General features: G+C 49.8%; 1 protein-coding gene across 2 annotated transcripts in view; it reads right to left on the reverse strand.

The window, feature by feature from the left end:
* Positions 1 to 25,429, reverse strand: part of RAB26 (RAB26, member RAS oncogene family) — a 147,005-nt gene that overhangs the window by 38,262 nt on the left and 83,314 nt on the right. For both annotated transcript variants that reach the window (XM_066640701.1, XM_066640700.1), the window contains exons 3-5: positions 24,346 to 24,387; positions 22,311 to 22,377; positions 11,809 to 11,861 (exon numbers count right to left, since the gene is read on the reverse strand). In XM_066640701.1, the coding sequence (XP_066496798.1) occupies positions 11,809 to 11,861; positions 22,311 to 22,377; positions 24,346 to 24,387 (162 nt within the window). The remainder of the gene's footprint in view (positions 1 to 11,808; positions 11,862 to 22,310; positions 22,378 to 24,345; positions 24,388 to 25,429) is intronic.

Raw genomic sequence — 25,429 nt, forward strand, 5'->3', positions numbered from 1 at the left:
AAGTTGGCTAAGAAAGGGTAGCATTTGGTTTGCCTCCTCGGGCATCAGGGGGTCTTGGGCTGACCTTGATGCACAGAGACTAATCCACTGAACAAAGGATGGCCAGTTCAGTCCTGTTCTGGTCAGGCATCTACGATGAGAAGCAAGTCAGCAGCTGGGCCAGAAATTAATTAAAATGCTTTAATTAAGCCAGGTAGTTGGTTAACAGCAAAAATGATGGCGATTTCTATCACAGAGCTTCCGGCTGACCTTTAAGCACCAATTGACCATGCTGATGGTTGCAGACCAAGTTCTGATTTTCTTACAGCCCCCAAATAAATATCATTTGTGTGAAAGCATCCAGGATTCTTTGGGGTTGGGACCCACACTGGCAGAGTTTAGACACCAACCTGGGGAGGCGCAGCGAAGGAAGTTTTACACCTGCTTGGGAACATGCCCTGCCACAGTCCCCAGTCCCCCCCACTGTTTGGGTGAGGAATGGGGTTGAGACCATAAGGCGTGGGAGTTCTGCCCCACAGGAATACCAACAAAAGGAGGGTCTGGGAAGAAGCCAGCAGCAAACTCTTCACTGTCAAACAGCACCAGTGAAATGATAATTATCATCGTGCACAAGCGTTCCTCCCCCTCCCACCCTATGCTACAGACTAAAGATGTTGTCGCAACTGAAGCGTCCTGTATTTGAGGAAGTACCCCAGGGGGGACGTGCAGTGATACAGAAGTGTAATTTTCCATCCAAATTCAATATCCTGGCCTTTTAACTTGCCAGTGCAGTTATAATTGGAAATCTTGAGCTTGTTAGGTCTGTGAGCCCACTAAATCTGAAAGTTTCCTTTTGGCCAAATGCCGGCTGTGACCCAGAAGACACGCGAGGCTGCCCTGGGCTGAATCAGTTCACTGGTAGCCAGGATTGTTGACATTCTTCCCCAGGCCTGCCTGAAGATGCCAGGAACCCAATTTGGGAAATACAGATTTTTATTTTAAAAGCTTCATACTACAATAAATAATCTGGGTCTTCTGCTCACACAGCAGACGCTCTACTCACTGAGCTACTGGCCCCTTCCTGACCTCTACAGCCACCTAAAACCAGGTCATTGCTCAGTATTGTCTGCAAACACCAGACCTCTGGGTCTCAGGCAAGGAGAAGACTGTCACAGTTTTGCTACCCAGAGAGCCAGGGTGGTGTAGGGGTTCAAGAGTTGGACTTAAACCTGGAAGATCCAGATCTGAATACCTGCTCAGCCATGAAGCTTTCTGGGTGACCTTGGGCTAGTCACTGTCTCTCAGCCTCACCTACCTCACAAAGTTGTTGTGAAGACAAAAGGAGGGAAGGAAATTATGCACACCACCCTCAGCACCTTGGAGGAAGGGCAGGATAAACAAATGAAACATAAACTACCTCAATTCCAGGGCTGACCCACCCCTGAGGACGTGAGAGGCAGCAGATGGGGGGTGCCCCACCTCTGTTCGCCTGCTTGCCTCCACTACCCCTCCTGCATCTCTCTGGATTGGAAAAGGAAGAGAGAAGGAGGAAGCATGGAGGAGAGTGGGGGGGGGGAAGGCTGCAGCATCAGAGACACTCTAGCCCACCACTCTCTTCTCCTCTGTACTTCCTCTTCTGTCCTGTTACCCCCACTTCCTTTTCCAATCCAGGGAGTGGAAGGAGCCAAGGCTGGAACATCACCAGGTAAGGAGTGGGGTATTCTCTTGTGCCTCCAAAGTGGGTCAAGGTCCCCCAGGACGTTCCATTTTCCCAGTACACAAGTCCCAGCTGAGTACAAAGACAAATAGCTTCAGGGGGTTTGGGAGCTACAAGTGCTGAGACAGGAACCAGTTTTCAGGTGCTGGAAACACGTAAGCAGCTCTCCCTTGTGCCTTTTGTGCCTGGGAGGAGGGCTGGGGAACAGCGGCGGAGATAATTTTTCTCATTTATCTCAGTTGCTTCATTGGTCCGATTCCCTTAACAGAACCAGGCAGGCTCAATCCATCACAACTGTCACACTGAGGCAGCCCAAATTCATCCACAGGGCTTACCAGCAAGAACGCTAATCATGGCCCGACATCAGCCATTAACATCAAGACTGCAAAAACACTGGAAGTCTCTCAATACCAGCTAGAACCACTCAGGAAGCTCAAAAAGACTGTTTTCAAAGTTGGGCGGAAAACTGCTCTGGTCTCTCTGTGAAAGAACCACCTTGGAGTCATCCCCTACCAAGATCAAGTCGCCAGTCTACAAATGCATCATTCTTCCAGTGGCCTGACCGGTCCGTCAAGGTCTCCACCCTCCTTTTCTCTGGACAGGAACAACTGCCAAGAACCATCAAGACTTACCTGGATGTTGTCAAAGGAGGCTCTGTTTGTCACATCATAGAGCAGAAGCAAAGCTGAATGGAGAAAAGAGAGATCCAGGTCACATATGGAAGGCAGGTCAGGTTAGAACAAACAAAAATGACTTAAGATTGACAAGCTATTATGCATGTAGAGGAAGCAAAGCAAACTTTCCCGACTCTACACTGAAGGAACATAGACTTATCCTGTGGAACTCTCTGCCACAAGATCCTATGATGGCTACTAACATAAGTGGGTTTAAAAAATGGGGATTCAGGAAATTCAGAGGAGAGAGATCTATCAATGGCTATGGGGCATATCCACCCAAAATCAAACTCCCATGTCTGATTCTCAGGTGATGTGGACCAATGACTGGGGGTGGCTACTTGCCTCCATTCTACCCTAATTATGAGCTTCCTCTCTGCAACATCTGGCAGGGCACCATGGGAAAAAGAGTACAGCTGAAGTTGTTTTGCTCAAAGTCGTTTCATTACAAAGCTAATGAGAAAAAAGAATCGATTCCCAGCCAGGGCCACCGTCTGTGCGGAGTTGCACATTCTCCCCACTTCTGTGTGGTTTTTCTCCAGCCTGGGAAGCTCACATTTATTCCAGTGTTTAATATTAGAAGTGTTTTGAGTCTATGCTGCAGGAACTTAACTCTTGTTTACATATATCAATTAGCCAACGGTGAAATGGATTTCATTGTAAGTCGTTTCACTTAAAGTTGCCGTTTCCAAGAACCGATCGACAACTTGAAGTGAGCTTGCGGTACAGCACTCGAGAGACCTTTCTCTAACCCAGCAAGGAATTTCAGATAATTTTCCATAGCAGCAAAAATAATGTCTGTCTGTCAACTCAGAGCCCAATCCTATGCTCGGCGGCTTGGCTCCGTACTGCCAAGCATTGTCGCAAACGTGCCATAAGACACGTTTGCTAGCCTCACTGCCGGGCTCCTGCCTGTGCTAGCCCAGCGCCGGCCGGCCGCAGCACGGTAGGTGGGGGTGGGACGGGGGCGGGGAGGAGGTGTTCTGGGAAGGGAGGAGGCCGGCGGGGTGGAGAGAGGGCAGGGGGAGGCATGACAGGGGGAGGGAGGGCGGCGGGTCCGCAGAGCTCCGCTCCACAGGATCCAAGGCGCTGGGGGAGGGTTCCATGCCCTACACGAGCGCTTTTACTTGTGAGTAGCCCCACTGCGGGTCTGCTTACTTACCCGGGGGAAGGGGATGAAAGTTCCCTTCTCCCGAGGCACCTCCCGTGGTAGCCCAGGGGGCACAGGATCCAGCGGCAGCCGTCCTCGGTGCCGCCGAGCCTGGGCTGCCCGTCCACACAGCAGGTTGAATTGTCTTGACAAAAGAAAAATATCACCAGCGCTGGGACACGGCCACACTTATTTTAATCAATGAATTAAGCATCTATTTGCCCACAGTTGAGCAAATGAGTTAATTCCACCCTCAGAGTTGGTCCCTGACACCAGAACCCCCTAAAGTCCAACCTGCACACTTTTGACAGCCAGATCTGAAGACCAAAGGCCAGTCTGCATTTAATAGGATGGAAGGCAAGAAAAACATAGAATCATAGGATTGGAAATATACCATAAGGTCATCTAGTCCAACCCTGTGCCTGTAGTTGTGTCCTCCTAGACACAGCATCACCTGTTGAGTCTCTGCTGGAAGATCTCCAGTGGGAGAGAATCCATCACCTCCCTTGGCAACCTTTGCCACTGCGAACCACCCTGACTGGCAAGAATTTCTTCCTGATGTCCGACCGAAGTCTCCTCTCTCGCACTTTGCACCCACTGGAACTCAACAGGATGCCAACCTCTCCTCTGCCGCAGTTATGCAAACTTTGGTGAAAAGCCAAGAAAAGCAGGACACGGAGTTGATGGAAATCACCACTAATGAACAGTCCCACCCATCACTTTGGCCTCACCTCAACTGCACCCCAAGGCTGCAAAACACAGTTACCAGGAAATTCTTCATTTGCAAATATTTACTGGGCTTTGCACAGCATTTCCTCGAGACCTTATCTTCTTGGCACAGGGAGCTGTTTAGATGGCTCTGTGCCACTAGGGAAAGAGAGCCACGTCCATTAGTATTCTTGATCTCTCAAGCCTGTCTTTGCAGAGAGGTCTCATTCCGCCAAGAGCAGAACTCTGTGGGATAAAGATGGTGTGCTTGACAGTCGGGAGGACTGCTCTGCCCGCAAAGATTAATTTTTGTCTTACAGAGAACAGAGTGTACGCAAACATTAGCAGTTGCACGGAAGCAGGCCGGTTTGCTGGGGATCAGCAGCGCTTAAAGCAAACACAGAACAATTAAGGAAGGATTTATTAAATCAACTTGGGTTCTATGATGCCAAAAGGAAATTTTTTACAATACACAGACCATTTTCGTCTCGTGCTCATTTTTACAAGTACAACAATGTAAAGGCCCACGCCTAAAGGCCCCCTGTGCTAGAGTAAAAAAATAAAATTAATATTTTTACTAAATCATGTCACAGTCACTAAAACATCTACTGTGGTCGTGAATGTGGGGCCCCGCAAAAAAAAAATATGTCCAGTGTGGCCCCACAGCACCAAAGCCCAGCAATGATTCATGGATTTCAGTGGAGTGAAATCGGGGCAACGCAAGCTACTCCTTGTACCCCAGGAGTTCAGCAAGACAACCAAGAGCAAGTGTTTCAGTTTTCTCCTTGCCAATTGATTTGTTTTCACTTCAAAAGACATGGTTTTTCGGTGGAGAAACACTCTGCTACTTCCGGATTCTTGGAAAACTCTCCTTTTCCAACTGTTTATTACAAGGAAACAAGACAGGTTCATCTGCATCCTGTTGGCACAGGGTGTCAACAATTTTGCTGCCTGTTTTCAACACCCTGTGCCAACTGAAGGATGCCAACTCTCAAGGTAGTTAGAGATCTTGATTCCAGTTTGGTTTTGGTTCCGGGGGGGGGGGGGAGATAACTCTCTCTGAGTTGGTTTTGAGTTGAATTTTGCCTGGTTTCACCTGGTTTCACCAGGCAAAATTCAACTCAAAACCTAACTCAAAATTCAACTCAGAGAGAGTTATCTTCCCCCCCCCGCCCCCCCCGGAACCAAAACCAAACTGGAATCAAGATCTCTAACTACCTTGAGAGTTGGCATCCTTCAGTCTCAGAAGACTATGGTGTCACGCTCTGAATGGTGGTTCTGGAACAGAGTGTCCTCTCCAGTACGTGAAGCCTGGGTAAAGTAGGTATGGAGGATAGGCTGTTACCCATGCAGCAAATGCCCCCTCTCCACGTCGCTGAAATGGTCCAATGGAAAGGCAGAGGCCAATACGGTTGGTTCCAGCAGCGTCGCAGGAGTTGCCAGAACGTGACTGTGTTCAGCCATGAATTGCCTCAGGGACTCCGGCTCCGGATTTTGCCTCGAGGTTGACTCCTGAAGCCTTTTCCATAACTGGATGTAGCCACAAGGCAGTGGAGGTTTGGGATCAGAGTTTTCCTTCTCTCAGATGAGCTGCCTTCCCAGGCTGACAAGTCCCATCTACCCGGTGGCTGTTTAGTCGCCTCTTAGGACAAGTACAGCCAAACTGAGGGCCTATTCTTATCCCCAACCCCCAGGGGACACCTTGAGAGTAGGAACCCAGAAAATGAACAGGGGGCAGGGAGCAGTTTCCATCTGCTATCCTACTCGCCTAGGGAAACTCCAGCTCTCCAAAGGTGAGCACCTGCCACCTGGTGTGCTCCAAGCTTCTTGTTCTGTGCAGTCAAGTTATTTACCACCATCCCAGAACCTGTGACTGCAGACCTGTGAGGCTTCCAGCACAGGTGGAAATGTCCGCCTTGCTAATTAGTGAAGTAAGATGTTAAAAGAGCTTTTCACAGGACTGCCTGCCTGCCTGCCAGGGGAACACCACACTGCATGTGAAGCAGAGAGCTCTGCCGCAAGACGCGCACTGACAGCGCCTCCCTCCTGCCTCCGACAGCTCTAAGGGGCCTTTCATGCTGACGCTTGCCCCATTAGGAATTCTGCGCCGCAGCGTTGCAACTTCAAAACGCACAACAAAAGCAGAGCCCAGCACCAAAAGTAGGCCAGATCCATTTAAACTGCACCAACTGGAGCAGCCTGCTTTGATCTCCCCCTAGAGAGGGAGAGAAATGCCCCCCCCTTTGTGGGGCCTTTGGGAAAGGGACAGAGTGTCACACTGCCAAGCTGCACATGAGGCTCAAGAGGGGAGATTTGCTCCTGTTAAGCATCAGAAAGATCTGAAGTGAGTGGGTTTCAGACCTTGACCTGGCTGCAAGGAGGACGAGGGTCCGTCTGCCGAACATATAGATGAGGGTGGCTGGGCCAGAAAGCGTTGTCACCCGGAGTCTGCCACCTCCACTGGCTCCTCTAGCCTGTCACCAGCATACACCACAACAATCTGATTCCTGCTCACTTGAGCAAGAAGTGGCTCAGTCCCACCCATTACCGTGTGTAATGGCTACAAAACACACAAAGGCTGTGTGGCCACAAAACCCAGAAGTCTTTCTCTCCCAGGTTTCATGGCAGCACACGAGTAGCATGGCAAGGGTTAACAGAAGAACATCAAAAGAGCCCTGGATCAGGCCAAAGGTCCATCTAGTCCAGCTTCTTGCATCTCACAGTGGCCCCACCAGGCGCTTTCCACCTGAGAGGTGCCTTGGTAACACAGAGCTAACTGGGCACCTGAGCCTTCTGGCAAAGATACCCAGTTCAGGACCCCAGCACCAAACTCCATTCTATCTTAGGACTACAGGCATCGCCGGTATCCATGGGGGATGTGCTCCCACCCCACCCACCCTGTGGATGCCAGAAACTGCAGATAAAAGGCAACCCAAACTTACTATTTTGTGAAGCACTCTGGTCTCTTCTTGGAAGCCTCTCCTGGTTCACATCAGGCCAGCAACCCACTCTGCTGGCCTCCATGGGCCCCAAAATGGTCTGCGGAGGTGACCCAAAGTGACTTCTGGTCCAACCTGATAGCAGCAGATACCTTTAGGATGGCTTCGGATAGCTGAGAACAAACTTCGAATAGCGCAACGTCAGTTTGACTCTTGTTCCCCATGGATAAGCAAATCCATGGGCACTGAGTGCACAAGGATTGACTGTATTTGTGGAATCCATGGTCACAAGAGTGGTGATGGCCACCGGCATAAATAGCTGAGTTCTACCGAGCCTGACTCTCGTTCCCGCTAGTCCGACATTATCCCCTCTGACAAAAAACGACAAACAAGTCTCTCCAAGGCTCAGGCAGGGGCTTTCCTAGTTCTTCTCCTTGAGATTCAATTTGCTGCCCTGAACCCAGGACTTTCCAGCTCCAGCACTCAGCTACACAGTCCTTCTCATTCAAACAGACCAAACCACACTAACAGTGAAAGTCAGGCAACTGACATCTCCTCATTTGTCAACAAGGAGCAGAAGAAAACTAAGGACCAGCTTGGGGGGGGGGGGGAGAGAGAGAGAGGGAGATTCTCCAAGAAGCTAAACTTTAAATCAGGAACAGAAGAAACATTTACAATTGGCAGATTTCTTTCAGTCTAATGTCTTTGTTTTTATTTGAACTGGCAGACAATGTGGTAATTATTAGCCCACTTGGTCAAACATCTAACGTTATAAGAACCAACAGAGGTGCCATGCAGGGCTAAGGAATTTGCATAATGAAACAGCAATGGGAGGTCAGTGGCATTGGAACTGGGCTCTGAGCCTGGATGAGGAGCAGAGGCAGAGTCAAAGGAGGAGGAGAAACTGTGAATGAGACTGCCAAGGAGATCAGGGTCACTGGCTTCCAAGTGTTCAGTGAGCAAGTCCCAGGTGCATCAGAGGAGCCCTGCTGGATCGAACCAAAGGTGTATAGCCCAGTATTTATGGAGCAGCCAACCAGATGCCTCAGGGAAGCCACAAGTCAAGCAGGAAGACAAGGGGCCTTCCTGAGGGAGGGTGTGATGGAGATGTACACGATTATGCACGGGATGGATAGAGCGACTTTCTTTTCCCTCTTGCATAGCACCAAAACCAGGGGACACCCACTAAAACTGAGTGTCGGAAGAGTCAGAACAGACAAAAGAAAACATTTCTTTACCCAGCATGTAATTAATTGGTGAAACACCTTGCCACAGATGTGGCAGACTGATGGAAGAAAAAGTCCACCACAGGTTACAAGCCATGATGGGTATGTGCAACCTCCTCATTTTAGAAGGAGGCTGCCTCAGAATGTCAGCTGCAAGGGAGAGGGCAACAGGACGCATGTCTCTTGTGGTCTTGAGGCATCTGGTGGGATACAGGAAGCAGGACCAGATGGACCTTTGGCCTGATCCAGAGGGGCTCTATTTATGATAAGGGGTTCTTCCCTGGCTGTGGCCACAGCCTGCTGTTTGGTGGCCTCCATATTCCCAGCCTGACTGACATCCAGGTTAGAGCCCTCCTCCCGACACTTGTGATCTTACTTTTCCAAAAGGGGAATATTCCACTCCTCATTTTTGTGTTGGTGACTTCTCCAGCTTGCTTTGCCCAGTGGGGAAGTCAGCCTTATTTCTGAAAGCTCAGACCCAGACTTCCATTCAAGACTTGGAACACTGATCCTCATTCCAAAGAGAACTGGCTCTGGTGGGACTAAGAGAAGGCAGGCAAAGGAAACACCTGTGCGGTGAACCTTGGTTACGGGGAAGGGTCAGAGAATCCTGGGGAGGGGGGAAGGCAGCAGTTGGGGAACTGCTGTTGAAGCAGTTGAGAGAGAGAGTGGGCAGATCTGCCCGTCCCCTGGCACAGCCCTATTTTGCAGAGAGCCAGCCTGATAAGGCTCGGCTGAAATAGAGGAAGATTCTCAATCTTCTGAGCCTGCAGTAGGAGGAGACCAGAATGCAGATCCAGCATCTGAACCACAGAGCTGGCATGTCCATGAAAAGGCAGGCAGACATGGGGTCGCCCGTAGGGTTGCCAGCCCTCCCAGAATGACCTGGGGTCTCCAGGTATCAGCAGCCACTTCTAGGAGACTCCACAAAGCACTCCCGACAATGTTAAAAAGGTCCCCTGGGCCTTTCGGAGGCATCTGGTGGGCCACAGTGGAGGAAAGGAGAGTCTTGGGCACTCAAGTTCACTGCTTTTCTCTCCACCACACTTACTCTTCTGCTCTGTTTCCTTTGTCCTCCTTGGAGTCAAAGTTGGCTAAGAAAGGGTAGCATTTGGTTTGCCTCCTCGGGCATCAGGGGGTCTTGGGCTGACCTTGATGCACAGAGACTAATCCACTGAACAAAGGATGGCCAGTTCAGTCCTGTTCTGGTCAGGCATCTACGATGAGAAGCAAGTCAGCAGCTGGGCCAGAAATTAATTAAAATGCTTTAATTAAGCCAGGTAGTTGGTTAACAGCAAAAATGATGGCGATTTCTATCACAGAGCTTCCGGCTGACCTTTAAGCACCAATTGACCATGCTGATGGTTGCAGACCAAGTTCTGATTTTCTTACAGCCCCCAAATAAATATCATTTGTGTGAAAGCATCCAGGATTCTTTGGGGTTGGGACCCACACTGGCAGAGTTTAGACACCAACCTGGGGAGGCGCAGCGAAGGAAGTTTTACACCTGCTTGGGAACATGCCCTGCCACAGTCCCCAGTCCCCCCCACTGTTTGGGTGAGGAATGGGGTTGAGACCATAAGGCGTGGGAGTTCTGCCCCACAGGAATACCAACAAAAGGAGGGTCTGGGAAGAAGCCAGCAGCAAACTCTTCACTGTCAAACAGCACCAGTGAAATGATAATTATCATCGTGCACAAGCGTTCCTCCCCCTCCCACCCTATGCTACAGACTAAAGATGTTGTCGCAACTGAAGCGTCCTGTATTTGAGGAAGTACCCCAGGGGGGACGTGCAGTGATACAGAAGTGTAATTTTCCATCCAAATTCAATATCCTGGCCTTTTAACTTGCCAGTGCAGTTATAATTGGAAATCTTGAGCTTGTTAGGTCTGTGAGCCCACTAAATCTGAAAGTTTCCTTTTGGCCAAATGCCGGCTGTGACCCAGAAGACACGCGAGGCTGCCCTGGGCTGAATCAGTTCACTGGTAGCCAGGATTGTTGACATTCTTCCCCAGGCCTGCCTGAAGATGCCAGGAACCCAATTTGGGAAATACAGATTTTTATTTTAAAAGCTTCATACTACAATAAATAATCTGGGTCTTCTGCTCACACAGCAGACGCTCTACTCACTGAGCTACTGGCCCCTTCCTGACCTCTACAGCCACCTAAAACCAGGTCATTGCTCAGTATTGTCTGCAAACACCAGACCTCTGGGTCTCAGGCAAGGAGAAGACTGTCACAGTTTTGCTACCCAGAGAGCCAGGGTGGTGTAGGGGTTCAAGAGTTGGACTTAAACCTGGAAGATCCAGATCTGAATACCTGCTCAGCCATGAAGCTTTCTGGGTGACCTTGGGCTAGTCACTGTCTCTCAGCCTCACCTACCTCACAAAGTTGTTGTGAAGACAAAAGGAGGGAAGGAAATTATGCACACCACCCTCAGCACCTTGGAGGAAGGGCAGGATAAACAAATGAAACATAAACTACCTCAATTCCAGGGCTGACCCACCCCTGAGGACGTGAGAGGCAGCAGATGGGGGGTGCCCCACCTCTGTTCGCCTGCTTGCCTCCACTACCCCTCCTGCATCTCTCTGGATTGGAAAAGGAAGAGAGAAGGAGGAAGCATGGAGGAGAGTGGGGGGGGGGAAGGCTGCAGCATCAGAGACACTCTAGCCCACCACTCTCTTCTCCTCTGTACTTCCTCTTCTGTCCTGTTACCCCCACTTCCTTTTCCAATCCAGGGAGTGGAAGGAGCCAAGGCTGGAACATCACCAGGTAAGGAGTGGGGTATTCTCTTGTGCCTCCAAAGTGGGTCAAGGTCCCCCAGGACGTTCCATTTTCCCAGTACACAAGTCCCAGCTGAGTACAAAGACAAATAGCTTCAGGGGGTTTGGGAGCTACAAGTGCTGAGACAGGAACCAGTTTTCAGGTGCTGGAAACACGTAAGCAGCTCTCCCTTGTGCCTTTTGTGCCTGGGAGGAGGGCTGGGGAACAGCGGCGGAGATAATTTTTCTCATTTATCTCAGTTGCTTCATTGGTCCGATTCCCTTAACAGAACCAGGCAGGCTCAATCCATCACAACTGTCACACTGAGGCAGCCCAAATTCATCCACAGGGCTTACCAGCAAGAACGCTAATCATGGCCCGACATCAGCCATTAACATCAAGACTGCAAAAACACTGGAAGTCTCTCAATACCAGCTAGAACCACTCAGGAAGCTCAAAAAGACTGTTTTCAAAGTTGGGCGGAAAACTGCTCTGGTCTCTCTGTGAAAGAACCACCTTGGAGTCATCCCCTACCAAGATCAAGTCGCCAGTCTACAAATGCATCATTCTTCCAGTGGCCTGACCGGTCCGTCAAGGTCTCCACCCTCCTTTTCTCTGGACAGGAACAACTGCCAAGAACCATCAAGACTTACCTGGATGTTGTCAAAGGAGGCTCTGTTTGTCACATCATAGAGCAGAAGCAAAGCTGAATGGAGAAAAGAGAGATCCAGGTCACATATGGAAGGCAGGTCAGGTTAGAACAAACAAAAATGACTTAAGATTGACAAGCTATTATGCATGTAGAGGAAGCAAAGCAAACTTTCCCGACTCTACACTGAAGGAACATAGACTTATCCTGTGGAACTCTCTGCCACAAGATCCTATGATGGCTACTAACATAAGTGGGTTTAAAAAATGGGGATTCAGGAAATTCAGAGGAGAGAGATCTATCAATGGCTATGGGGCATATCCACCCAAAATCAAACTCCCATGTCTGATTCTCAGGTGATGTGGACCAATGACTGGGGGTGGCTACTTGCCTCCATTCTACCCTAATTATGAGCTTCCTCTCTGCAACATCTGGCAGGGCACCATGGGAAAAAGAGTACAGCTGAAGTTGTTTTGCTCAAAGTCGTTTCATTACAAAGCTAATGAGAAAAAAGAATCGATTCCCAGCCAGGGCCACCGTCTGTGCGGAGTTGCACATTCTCCCCACTTCTGTGTGGTTTTTCTCCAGCCTGGGAAGCTCACATTTATTCCAGTGTTTAATATTAGAAGTGTTTTGAGTCTATGCTGCAGGAACTTAACTCTTGTTTACATATATCAATTAGCCAACGGTGAAATGGATTTCATTGTAAGTCGTTTCACTTAAAGTTGCCGTTTCCAAGAACCGATCGACAACTTGAAGTGAGCTTGCGGTACAGCACTCGAGAGACCTTTCTCTAACCCAGCAAGGAATTTCAGATAATTTTCCATAGCAGCAAAAATAATGTCTGTCTGTCAACTCAGAGCCCAATCCTATGCTCGGCGGCTTGGCTCCGTACTGCCAAGCATTGTCGCAAACGTGCCATAAGACACGTTTGCTAGCCTCACTGCCGGGCTCCTGCCTGTGCTAGCCCAGCGCCGGCCGGCCGCAGCACGGTAGGTGGGGGTGGGACGGGGGCGGGGAGGAGGTGTTCTGGGAAGGGAGGAGGCCGGCGGGGTGGAGAGAGGGCAGGGGGAGGCATGACAGGGGGAGGGAGGGCGGCGGGTCCGCAGAGCTCCGCTCCACAGGATCCAAGGCGCTGGGGGAGGGTTCCATGCCCTACACGAGCGCTTTTACTTGTGAGTAGCCCCACTGCGGGTCTGCTTACTTACCCGGGGGAAGGGGATGAAAGTTCCCTTCTCCCGAGGCACCTCCCGTGGTAGCCCAGGGGGCACAGGATCCAGCGGCAGCCGTCCTCGGTGCCGCCGAGCCTGGGCTGCCCGTCCACACAGCAGGTTGAATTGTCTTGACAAAAGAAAAATATCACCAGCGCTGGGACACGGCCACACTTATTTTAATCAATGAATTAAGCATCTATTTGCCCACAGTTGAGCAAATGAGTTAATTCCACCCTCAGAGTTGGTCCCTGACACCAGAACCCCCTAAAGTCCAACCTGCACACTTTTGACAGCCAGATCTGAAGACCAAAGGCCAGTCTGCATTTAATAGGATGGAAGGCAAGAAAAACATAGAATCATAGGATTGGAAATATACCATAAGGTCATCTAGTCCAACCCTGTGCCTGTAGTTGTGTCCTCCTAGACACAGCATCACCTGTTGAGTCTCTGCTGGAAGATCTCCAGTGGGAGAGAATCCATCACCTCCCTTGGCAACCTTTGCCACTGCGAACCACCCTGACTGGCAAGAATTTCTTCCTGATGTCCGACCGAAGTCTCCTCTCTCGCACTTTGCACCCACTGGAACTCAACAGGATGCCAACCTCTCCTCTGCCGCAGTTATGCAAACTTTGGTGAAAAGCCAAGAAAAGCAGGACACGGAGTTGATGGAAATCACCACTAATGAACAGTCCCACCCATCACTTTGGCCTCACCTCAACTGCACCCCAAGGCTGCAAAACACAGTTACCAGGAAATTCTTCATTTGCAAATATTTACTGGGCTTTGCACAGCATTTCCTCGAGACCTTATCTTCTTGGCACAGGGAGCTGTTTAGATGGCTCTGTGCCACTAGGGAAAGAGAGCCACGTCCATTAGTATTCTTGATCTCTCAAGCCTGTCTTTGCAGAGAGGTCTCATTCCGCCAAGAGCAGAACTCTGTGGGATAAAGATGGTGTGCTTGACAGTCGGGAGGACTGCTCTGCCCGCAAAGATTAATTTTTGTCTTACAGAGAACAGAGTGTACGCAAACATTAGCAGTTGCACGGAAGCAGGCCGGTTTGCTGGGGATCAGCAGCGCTTAAAGCAAACACAGAACAATTAAGGAAGGATTTATTAAATCAACTTGGGTTCTATGATGCCAAAAGGAAATTTTTTACAATACACAGACCATTTTCGTCTCGTGCTCATTTTTACAAGTACAACAATGTAAAGGCCCACGCCTAAAGGCCCCCTGTGCTAGAGTAAAAAAATAAAATTAATATTTTTACTAAATCATGTCACAGTCACTAAAACATCTACTGTGGTCGTGAATGTGGGGCCCCGCAAAAAAAAAATATGTCCAGTGTGGCCCCACAGCACCAAAGCCCAGCAATGATTCATGGATTTCAGTGGAGTGAAATCGGGGCAACGCAAGCTACTCCTTGTACCCCAGGAGTTCAGCAAGACAACCAAGAGCAAGTGTTTCAGTTTTCTCCTTGCCAATTGATTTGTTTTCACTTCAAAAGACATGGTTTTTCGGTGGAGAAACACTCTGCTACTTCCGGATTCTTGGAAAACTCTCCTTTTCCAACTGTTTATTACAAGGAAACAAGACAGGTTCATCTGCATCCTGTTGGCACAGGGTGTCAACAATTTTGCTGCCTGTTTTCAACACCCTGTGCCAACTGAAGGATGCCAACTCTCAAGGTAGTTAGAGATCTTGATTCCAGTTTGGTTTTGGTTCCGGGGGGGGGGGGGAGATAACTCTCTCTGAGTTGGTTTTGAGTTGAATTTTGCCTGGTTTCACCTGGTTTCACCAGGCAAAATTCAACTCAAAACCTAACTCAAAATTCAACTCAGAGAGAGTTATCTTCCCCCCCCCCGCCCCCCCCGGAACCAAAACCAAACTGGAATCAAGATCTCTAACTACCTTGAGAGTTGGCATCCTTCAGTCTCAGAAGACTATGGTGTCACGCTCTGAATGGTGGTTCTGGAACAGAGTGTCCTCTCCAGTACGTGAAGCCTGGGTAAAGTAGGTATGGAGGATAGGCTGTTACCCATGCAGCAAATGCCCCCTCTCCACGTCGCTGAAATGGTCCAATGGAAAGGCAGAGGCCAATACGGTTGGTTCCAGCAGCGTCGCAGGAGTTGCCAGAACGTGACTGTGTTCAGCCATGAATTGCCTCAGGGACTCCGGCTCCGGATTTTGCCTCGAGGTTGACTCCTGAAGCCTTTTCCATAACTGGATGTAGCCACAAGGCAGTGGAGGTTTGGGATCAGAGTTTTCCTTCTCTCAGATGAGCTGCCTTCCCAGGCTGACAAGTCCCATCTACCCGGTGGCTGTTTAGTCGCCTCTTAGGACAAGTACAGCCAAACTGAGGGCCTATTCTTATCCCCAACCCCCAGGGGACACCTTGAGAGTAGGAACCCAGAAAATGAACAGGGGGCAGGGAGCAGTTTCCATCTGCTATCCTACTCGCCTAGGGAAACTCCAGCTCTCCAAAGGTGAGCACCTGCCACCTGGTGTGCTCCAAGCTTCTTGTTCTGTGCAGTCAAGTTATTTACCACCATCCCAGAACCTGTGACTGCAGACCTGTGAGGCTTCCAGCACAGGTGGAAATGTCCGCCTTGCTAATTAGTGAAGTAAGATGTTAAAAGAGCTTTTCACAGGACTGCCTGCCTGCCTGCCAGGGGAACACCACACTGCATGTGAAGCAGAGAGCTCTGCCGCAAGACGCGCACTGACAGCGCCTCCCTCCTGCCTCCGACAGCTCTAAGGGGCCTTTCATGCTGACGCTTGCCCCATTAGGAATTCTGCGCCGCAGCGTTGCAACTTCAAAACGCACAACAAAAGCAGAGCCCAGCACCAAAAGTAGGCCAGATCCATTTAAACTGCACCAACTGGAGCAGCCTGCTTTGATCTCCCCCTAGAGAGGGAGAGAAATGCCCCCCCCTTTGTGGGGCCTTTGGGAAAGGGACAGAGTGTCACACTGCCAAGCTGCACATGAGGCTCAAGAGGGGAGATTTGCTCCTGTTAAGCATCAGAAAGATCTGAAGTGAGTGGGTTTCAGACCTTGACCTGGCTGCAAGGAGGACGAGGGTCCGTCTGCCGAACATATAGATGAGGGTGGCTGGGCCAGAAAGCGTTGTCACCCGGAGTCTGCCACCTCCACTGGCTCCTCTAGCCTGTCACCAGCATACACCACAACAATCTGATTCCTGCTCACTTGAGCAAGAAGTGGCTCAGTCCCACCCATTACCGTGTGTAATGGCTACAAAACACACAAAGGCTGTGTGGCCACAAAACCCAGAAGTCTTTCTCTCCCAGGTTTCATGGCAGCACACGAGTAGCATGGCAAGGGTTAACAGAAGAACATCAAAAGAGCCCTGGATCAGGCCAAAGGTCCATCTAGTCCAGCTTCTTGCATCTCACAGTGGCCCCACCAGGCGCTTTCCACCTGAGAGGTGCCTTGGTAACACAGAGCTAACTGGGCACCTGAGCCTTCTGGCAAAGATACCCAGTTCAGGACCCCAGCACCAAACTCCATTCTATCTTAGGACTACAGGCATCGCCGGTATCCATGGGGGATGTGCTCCCACCCCACCCACCCTGTGGATGCCAGAAACTGCAGATAAAAGGCAACCCAAACTTACTATTTTGTGAAGCACTCTGGTCTCTTCTTGGAAGCCTCTCCTGGTTCACATCAGGCCAGCAACCCACTCTGCTGGCCTCCATGGGCCCCAAAATGGTCTGCGGAGGTGACCCAAAGTGACTTCTGGTCCAACCTGATAGCAGCAGATACCTTTAGGATGGCTTCGGATAGCTGAGAACAAACTTCGAATAGCGCAACGTCAGTTTGACTCTTGTTCCCCATGGATAAGCAAATCCATGGGCACTGAGTGCACAAGGATTGACTGTATTTGTGGAATCCATGGTCACAAGAGTGGTGATGGCCACCGGCATAAATAGCTGAGTTCTACCGAGCCTGACTCTCGTTCCCGCTAGTCCGACATTATCCCCTCTGACAAAAAACGACAAACAAGTCTCTCCAAGGCTCAGGCAGGGGCTTTCCTAGTTCTTCTCCTTGAGATTCAATTTGCTGCCCTGAACCCAGGACTTTCCAGCTCCAGCACTCAGCTACACAGTCCTTCTCATTCAAACAGACCAAACCACACTAACAGTGAAAGTCAGGCAACTGACATCTCCTCATTTGTCAACAAGGAGCAGAAGAAAACTAAGGACCAGCTTGGGGGGGGGGGGGAGAGAGAGAGAGGGAGATTCTCCAAGAAGCTAAACTTTAAATCAGGAACAGAAGAAACATTTACAATTGGCAGATTTCTTTCAGTCTAATGTCTTTGTTTTTATTTGAACTGGCAGACAATGTGGTAATTATTAGCCCACTTGGTCAAACATCTAACGTTATAAGAACCAACAGAGGTGCCATGCAGGGCTAAGGAATTTGCATAATGAAACAGCAATGGGAGGTCAGTGGCATTGGAACTGGGCTCTGAGCCTGGATGAGGAGCAGAGGCAGAGTCAAAGGAGGAGGAGAAACTGTGAATGAGACTGCCAAGGAGATCAGGGTCACTGGCTTCCAAGTGTTCAGTGAGCAAGTCCCAGGTGCATCAGAGGAGCCCTGCTGGATCGAACCAAAGGTGTATAGCCCAGTATTTATGGAGCAGCCAACCAGATGCCTCAGGGAAGCCACAAGTCAAGCAGGAAGACAAGGGGCCTTCCTGAGGGAGGGTGTGATGGAGATGTACACGATTATGCACGGGATGGATAGAGCGACTTTCTTTTCCCTCTTGCATAGCACCAAAACCAGGGGACACCCACTAAAACTGAGTGTCGGAAGAGTCAGAACAGACAAAAGAAAACATTTCTTTACCCAGCATGTAATTAATTGGTGAAACACCTTGCCACAGATGTGGCAGACTGATGGAAGAAAAAGTCCACCACAGGTTACAAGCCATGATGGGTATGTGCAACCTCCTCATTTTAGAAGGAGGCTGCCTCAGAATGTCAGCTGCAAGGGAGAGGGCAACAGGACGCATGTCTCTTGTGGTCTTGAGGCATCTGGTGGGATACAGGAAGCAGGACCAGATGGACCTTTGGCCTGATCCAGAGGGGCTCTATTTATGATAAGGGGTTCTTCCCTGGCTGTGGCCACAGCCTGCTGTTTGGTGGCCTCCATATTCCCAGCCTGACTGACATCCAGGTTAGAGCCCTCCTCCCGACACTTGTGATCTTACTTTTCCAAAAGGGGAATATTCCACTCCTCATTTTTGTGTTGGTGACTTCTCCAGCTTGCTTTGCCCAGTGGGGAAGTCAGCCTTATTTCTGAAAGCTCAGACCCAGACTTCCATTCAAGACTTGGAACACTGATCCTCATTCCAAAGAGAACTGGCTCTGGTGGGACTAAGAGAAGGCAGGCAAAGGAAACACCTGTGCGGTGAACCTTGGTTACGGGGAAGGGTCAGAGAATCCTGGGGAGGGGGGAAGGCAGCAGTTGGGGAACTGCTGTTGAAGCAGTTGAGAGAGAGAGTGGGCAGATCTGCCCGTCCCCTGGCACAGCCCTATTTTGCAGAGAGCCAGCCTGATAAGGCTCGGCTGAAATAGAGGAAGATTCTCAATCTTCTGAGCCTGCAGTAGGAGGAGACCAGAATGCAGATCCAGCATCTGAACCACAGAGCTGGCATGTCCATGAAAAGGCAGGCAGACATGGGGTCGCCCGTAGGGTTGCCAGCCCTCCCAGAATGACCTGGGGTCTCCAGGTATCAGCAGCCACTTCTAGGAGACTCCACAAAGCACTCCCGACAATGTTAAAAAGGTCCCCTGGGCCTTTCGGAGGCATCTGGTGGGCCACAGTGGAGGAAAGGAGAGTCTTGGGCACTCAAGTTCACTGCTTTTCTCTCCACCACACTTACTCTTCTGCTCTGTTTCCTTTGTCCTCCTTGGAGTCAAAGTTGGCTAAGAAAGGGTAGCATTTGGTTTGCCTCCTCGGGCATCAGGGGGTCTTGGGCTGACCTTGATGCACAGAGACTAATCCACTGAACAAAGGATGGCCAGTTCAGTCCTGTTCTGGTCAGGCATCTACGATGAGAAGCAAGTCAGCAGCTGGGCCAGGAGGAAGAGAGCCTGCAGCAGAAGTTGCATTTGCAACCTGGAAGTATTTTTTACTACTTAAGAACATAAGAACTTAAGAACAGCCCCACTGGATCAGGCCATAGGCCCATCTAGTCCAGCTTCCTGTATCTCACAGCGGCCCACCAAATGCCCCAGGGAGCACACCAGATAACAAGAGACCTCATCCTGGTGCCCTCCCTTGCATCTGGCATTCTGACATAGCCCATTTCTAAAATCAGGAGGTTGCGCATACACATCATGGCTTGTACCCCGTAATGGATTTTTCCTCCAGAAACTTGTCCAATCCCCTTTTAAAGGCGTCTAGGCTAGACGCCAGCACCACATCCTGTGGCAAGGAGTTCCACAGACCGACCACACGCTGAGTAAAGAAATATTTTCTTTTGTCTGTCCTAACCCGCCCAACACTCAATTTTAGTGGATGTCCTCTGAATACCAGAGTGGTTCTGGTATTATGTGAGAGTGTAAACAGCATCTCCCTATCCACTCTGTCCATCCCCTGCATAATTTTGTATGTCTCAATCATGTCCCCCCTCAGGGGACTTTATTATTTATTTACTAAATTTCTACCCCATCTATCTTCCCAAAGGGCACTCAAAGCTTCTGGACGCTTCTGTGGGCCATTCTGAGGCCTGCGGAGGCCAGCAGAATGGGTTGCCAGACCAGCGGGACCCAGGAGAGGCCTCCAGAGGCTCCCAAGAAGAGACCGGAGTGCTTCACAAAACAGTAAGTTTGGGTTGCCTTTGATCCGTAGCTCCTGGCACCCACAGGGTGGGTGGGCTGGGGACGCATCCCCCACGGATGCCCCACAGAAGGGTCAGGGGTGCAGGGGGCATAGAGAACTGCGGACAGCCGGGTCTGTGGATACCAGGGGATGCCTGTATTAAAAACAGCAGGCTCTCATCATGTGAGGCAAGACACTGTGCCCCCTGTTTCTGGGCGGGGGGTGCGGGCTTGCCTGCCCATGGACGGACCCTTCAAATACGATCAAACAGACTGTTGTGATATGACAAATATTTCATGACTATTTCACTGCAGCGTCAAAGCCATCTGCAGAACTGGCCGGCTGCCTATTTTCCACCTTAAAAGTGTGGTTTTTAGATTTGTTTTAAGAGCAGCTGCTCCTGCTGCATTTCTGCTTCAGCTTCAGTCTTTCTTTCTCAAAAAAAAAGAACTCTGATTAGATCACACACTATATTCTGCCAATGAATAAATTAACATGCCCTAAACACCAACAGGAGAGAAAATGAGGCTCACGACCTGTTGTTGGCATCCTTCAGTCTCGGAAGACGATGGTGTCACGCTCTGAATGGTGGTTCTGGAACAGAGTGTCCTCTCCAGAGCGCGAAGCCTGGGTAAAGTAGGTATGGAGGATAGGCTGTTACCCATGCAGCAAATCCCCCCTCTCCACGTCGCTGAAATGGTCCAATGGAAAGGCAGAGGCCAATACGGTTGGTTCCAGCGGCGTCGCAGGAGTTGCCAGAACGTGACTGTGTTCGGCCATGAACTGCCTCAGGGACTCCGGCTCCGGATTTTGCCTCGAGGTTGACTCCTGAAGCCTCTTCCATAACTGGATGTAGCCACAAGGCAGTGGAGGTTTGGGATCAGAGTTTTCCTTCTCTCAGATGAGCTGCCTTCCCAGGCTGACGAGCCCCATCTACCCGGTGGCTGTTTAGTCGCCTCTTACGAAAAGTACAGCCAAACTGAGGGCCTATTCTTATCCCCAGCCCCCAGGGGTTGTGGCTCACGACCACGGCCTTTGAAACAGGCTCCTCCTTGGCACACAGGGAATCAGCAGGCTGGGAGACCACCTCCAGCAAGAGAGCATGTCGCTGTTGTTAAGAAGATTTCTATATCCCGCCTTTCCACAAAAGCAGTGCACAGAGCTAATTAAATGAGGAGGTCAGTGGGTCTCTGTCCCCAAAGGCCTTACAGTCTGAAAAGATGCGGAAGGAACACCAGTTCTGACATGGGTCCCCATATTTTTCCTGGGCCTTCTCTACCCCCATAAGACCTGCTGCCAGCTGGGACACCACAGCACGAGACTGAGCCTCCGTATGGGGCAGCTTCACATGCTAATTTTTGGAGGTTTTTGTGGTTGCTTGCAGTGAACACACAGGACACAATCACCTATTTCAAAAATTAATTTTATGGATATGTACACAGAATCATTAAAAACCAACACTGTCCTCTTGAAGGTTTGATCCCAGACTGGGGTCCATGGGATTAATCCTGTACACAGAGAAAGTAGTAAGAGAAAAGCAACAGGCATAGCCTGGCGAAGACCTCTGGACATCTGAAGCTGTGTGCCCCCTTGCCTTGGGGGCCGGCCAGTATCTCTTCCTACCCCTCTCTGGATTGGAAAAGGAAGAGAGCAACAGAGCAGAAGAGGAAGTGTGGAGGAGAAGAAAATGGTGGGCTAGTGCATTGGAGACTCCTTTCCTTCACACTTCCCCTTCCACTCTAGCCTACCACTCTCCTCTCCCCACACTTCCTCTTTCACTCTAGCCTTCCAATCTCCTTTCCTCCAAACTTCCATTTTCACTCTAGTCTACCACTTTCCTCCACACTTCCTCTTCCACTCTAGCCTACCACTCTCCTCTCCCCCACACTTCCTCTTTCACTCTAGCCTTCCATTCTCCTTTCCTCCACACTTCCTCTTCCACTCTAGCCTACAACTCTCCTCTCCCCCCACACTTCCTCTTTCACTCTAGCCTACCACTCTATTCTCCTCCTCACTTCCTCCTCCACTCTATCCTTTTCTTCCTTTTCCAGTCCAAGGAGTGGGAATAGGAGCAGTGGATAGAGGTGGGTGCCCCTTGCCAATCTGTGGCCTGAGACAACCACTACTGCTGACCTCACGAATGTCCTGCTGGGGTAGCAGCAATCACAACTGCAAAGCAAACAGCAGGAGCAAAGAGGATTCAAGGTGCCTATTTTCACAAGTGAAGGAGTGTTGTGCGGATTTTCTCCAATGATGGAGGTTTGGGGAAAATAAATTCTCTCTCCCCTCCCACAAAAGCATGACTTTTCTCCTGATATTTAAAACGGAAGAGCAGCCAACAGAGTCTTACATTTTAGCCATCAGAAGAGCACCAATTCCTTCCTTGGCGTACCAATTGGCTCGACTCTCAAATCAGAAAACAAGAAATGCACGGAGGTTCTTACCGTGGGCATCTCGGTAGTAGGCATGCGTGACGCTGCGAAACCGTTCCTGGCCAGCTGTGTCCCAAATCTGAGAATGGAAGCAAGCGAGAAAACTCGTCAGGGTAAAGCCCATTTGGAAAAAAACAAATGTCATTTAGTATGTTGATGCCCAGAAAGTCGACTGAGGGAGGGAAAGATTGGATGATTTCTCCTCTTCTCTGGCACTAAAAACATCAAGCTGGTGAGAAGCAGTTGCTAGAAATCTTCGTATCATGCAGGAATTTCCAACTGTGCTTGATCTATGTTTCTCCCAGTCCCTTCAACTGTCGGAGGTTTTTATCTTTTGTTTTTTCCAAAATTTTGCCCATTCAATATTTCTTCCTTCGCAAAATTCTCTCTCTCTCTCTCTCTCTCTCTCTCTCTCTCTCTCTCTCTCTCTGTGTTTAAATCTCTCATTTGGCCATTACACTTTCAAAGAATATGAATAATGGGATGGAAGGAACAACTTCAGATGTGCCAAGAAGGCCATGCTCAGAGGGGAACTTGGTCTTTTTCCCCCCTCCTCCCTCCTATTTCAACAAAAGCATTTTCAAAGCAGGCGAAGTTGCACAGAAGGACTGAGAAGATGGTTCTCTGCCCCAAAGGGCTCCCAATCCAAACAGGGATACCTGTGCAAAGAAGCCTCCAGCAAACAGCCCCCAGAGAAAGACACAGCACTGGGGCCAATAGGGAAAGCTGATTTTCCACTGTTAAATATGAGAGCTGCCACTTTGAAAGATGCCTCTCTGCTCAGTTAGCAGAGGCCATAACCAGACTCAGAATCTGAGCTGCTGATTGAGGCTAGTGCAGATGCAAGTGCAGATGCAAGTCAACAACAGTTCCCTTTCTCTGGAGAGGGAAAAGAACATCAGAACATCCAGACTGCTGGATCAGGCCAAAGGCCCAGCTTCCTGCATCTCACAGAGGCCCACCATGCCTCCGGGAGTATTTAAGACAAGACACCTGCGTCCTGGGCCACTCCCTTGCATCTGGCATTTAGAGGTAGCCAATTTCTAAAACAAAGATATTGCACAAACCCATCACGGCTTCACAAAATCTGTCCAATCCCCCTTTAAAGGCATCTAGGCCAGATGTCATCACCACACCCTGTGGCAAGGAGTTCCACAGACTAGTCACACACTAGCTAAAGGCAGAGAACTGCTAACTACCAGCTGCCCTTGAAATGCAACAGGGGCACGTGGCTGTTCTGAAAAATGAGGGTGAGATAGGGAGAGAGGTTCTTTCCTGAAAACAAACGGAAAGTCAAACTACCAACATCATCGCAGCAGCTTCTGGAAAGTGTTATTTTTAATGAGGCAGCAAAGGGTCTGATCAATCTGAGACATGATTAATTCTCGCAGCCTTACAGAGGGAGGCTGATAGAGATAATAATAGAGAAAAGGTGACATGAGTAATGCATTTTTTTTCCAAGCAAAGATGTGCCATCCCTCGACCTGGCAGAAAGCAAAAACAAATCCCCGTTTGACTTGACCGAGAGCCCTGAGGGCATCCTTGGATTGGAAAAATCCATGCGACAATCAGCCGGAAGGACGCCCTCGTAATTAGATCTATCAGCCTTTAATGGACTGGTGCATTTTCCACCAAGCAACCTGTTCTCTCGCTGTTCTGCAGGAAGTGGAGCTGCCGACAAAATCATTGCAGAGCCCAGAGAACCCGGGAGCGCACAGTTCACTGCTCCCCCAGGCGCATTTAAAAAATAAATTATTGAGTTTCAAGTTTGCATTAGGAAAGCAAAGACAAAACAAACTCTACTTCAGAACATAAATACAGTCAATCACGAGAGGCACCATTCCTCTAAGCAGTGAGCAAGGGCAGAGGCTTAACTAGGGTGGAACCTAAGTGGCACCTGCCCCGGGTACTATGCCAAGGCAGGTGGAAGGCACTCACTTCTGTCTTCCCAGTATTCCGGCTGGAAGAACAGCTTGCCCAGGCAAAAAGGTTCAGCAGAGACCACTCTGAGCATGCCAAAATGGGAAGCAACCAAAGTCAACCTTACCTGCAACTTTACTTTCACGCTGTCAACATTCAATACTTTATTCTGGAAAAGAGAAAAAGAGATGAGTTACTGAGAGGGGAGGGTGCCCTGAGCAGTGTCGGCCCAGCTCCCTTCTGCTAACTGGCGCTTTGGTGGAGGTTCATTAAGAGTGACCAAAAGGTACTTTCTGATAAAAGAGGACTGCAGAAAACACAACATGTGTGGTGTCCAACACACTGTTAGCCAGCAGAGTCTTCTTTACACCAAATGCCAAAAGAGAGAGCAAGGTAGCCCAGCCTGGAGTAGTGAATGGCCAGGGCCAACCCCATCCATGAGGCCTACGGAAGCAGTTGCCTCAGGTAGCAGGTATGTGGGGGGATGGCCACCTCTGTCCGCCTATTTGCCTCCACTGCTCCATCTCTTTCTTCCTGCATTGGGAGAGGAAGATGGGGACAGAGAGGAAGAGGAATGAGCTAGAACATTGGAGAGTGGGGGGAGCAGAGGCTGGCGCATCGTCAGGTAAGGGGGCAGCATTTGACACGCCGTCTCAGGTGTCAGGAGCTCTTGGGTTGACTCCATAAATGGTAGCACTCTGAAGTGGTGCTCTAGGCTCTGAGGCCACAGTGACACATTCTATGCGCAGTGAGAAAGAGTTTGCAGGGATCAAAACAAGGTGAAACAGGATGCCAGGGAAAGATCCTGCTGTAAGGCTGCTGCTTGAGTTAATTTATGATGCAGATTTCTTTCCCAACAATGTCACCAGGACATTGCTTACAAAAAATAAGCTACGCACACCAGCAATGGCACCACCACCACCAAGTCCACAGCTCATCGATTCTGCGACAATGGTCAGAGATCCACCAGTCAGCCCAGTAGAGGTTGAAGCTTTTGCTCTCCAGTATGGTGAGGGCCCGAGAGGGAGGTCACCACTGCTCATCCACTCTGTTCAGCTAAGAACATGAATGTTCATAGCATAAGATCTTCACGATATACCCTTGATTGTGCCTAGTCAAATGAGCACAACCCCCCTCCCTGCTGCAGCACTTCCAGTTTGAAGAAAAGATTTTGGTGAAACGACTTGACATCTATCTAGATATCCAGTAAC

This window comes from Tiliqua scincoides, chromosome 13, assembly GCF_035046505.1.
Source record: "Tiliqua scincoides isolate rTilSci1 chromosome 13, rTilSci1.hap2, whole genome shotgun sequence".
Taxonomy (NCBI): domain Eukaryota; kingdom Metazoa; phylum Chordata; class Lepidosauria; order Squamata; family Scincidae; genus Tiliqua; species Tiliqua scincoides.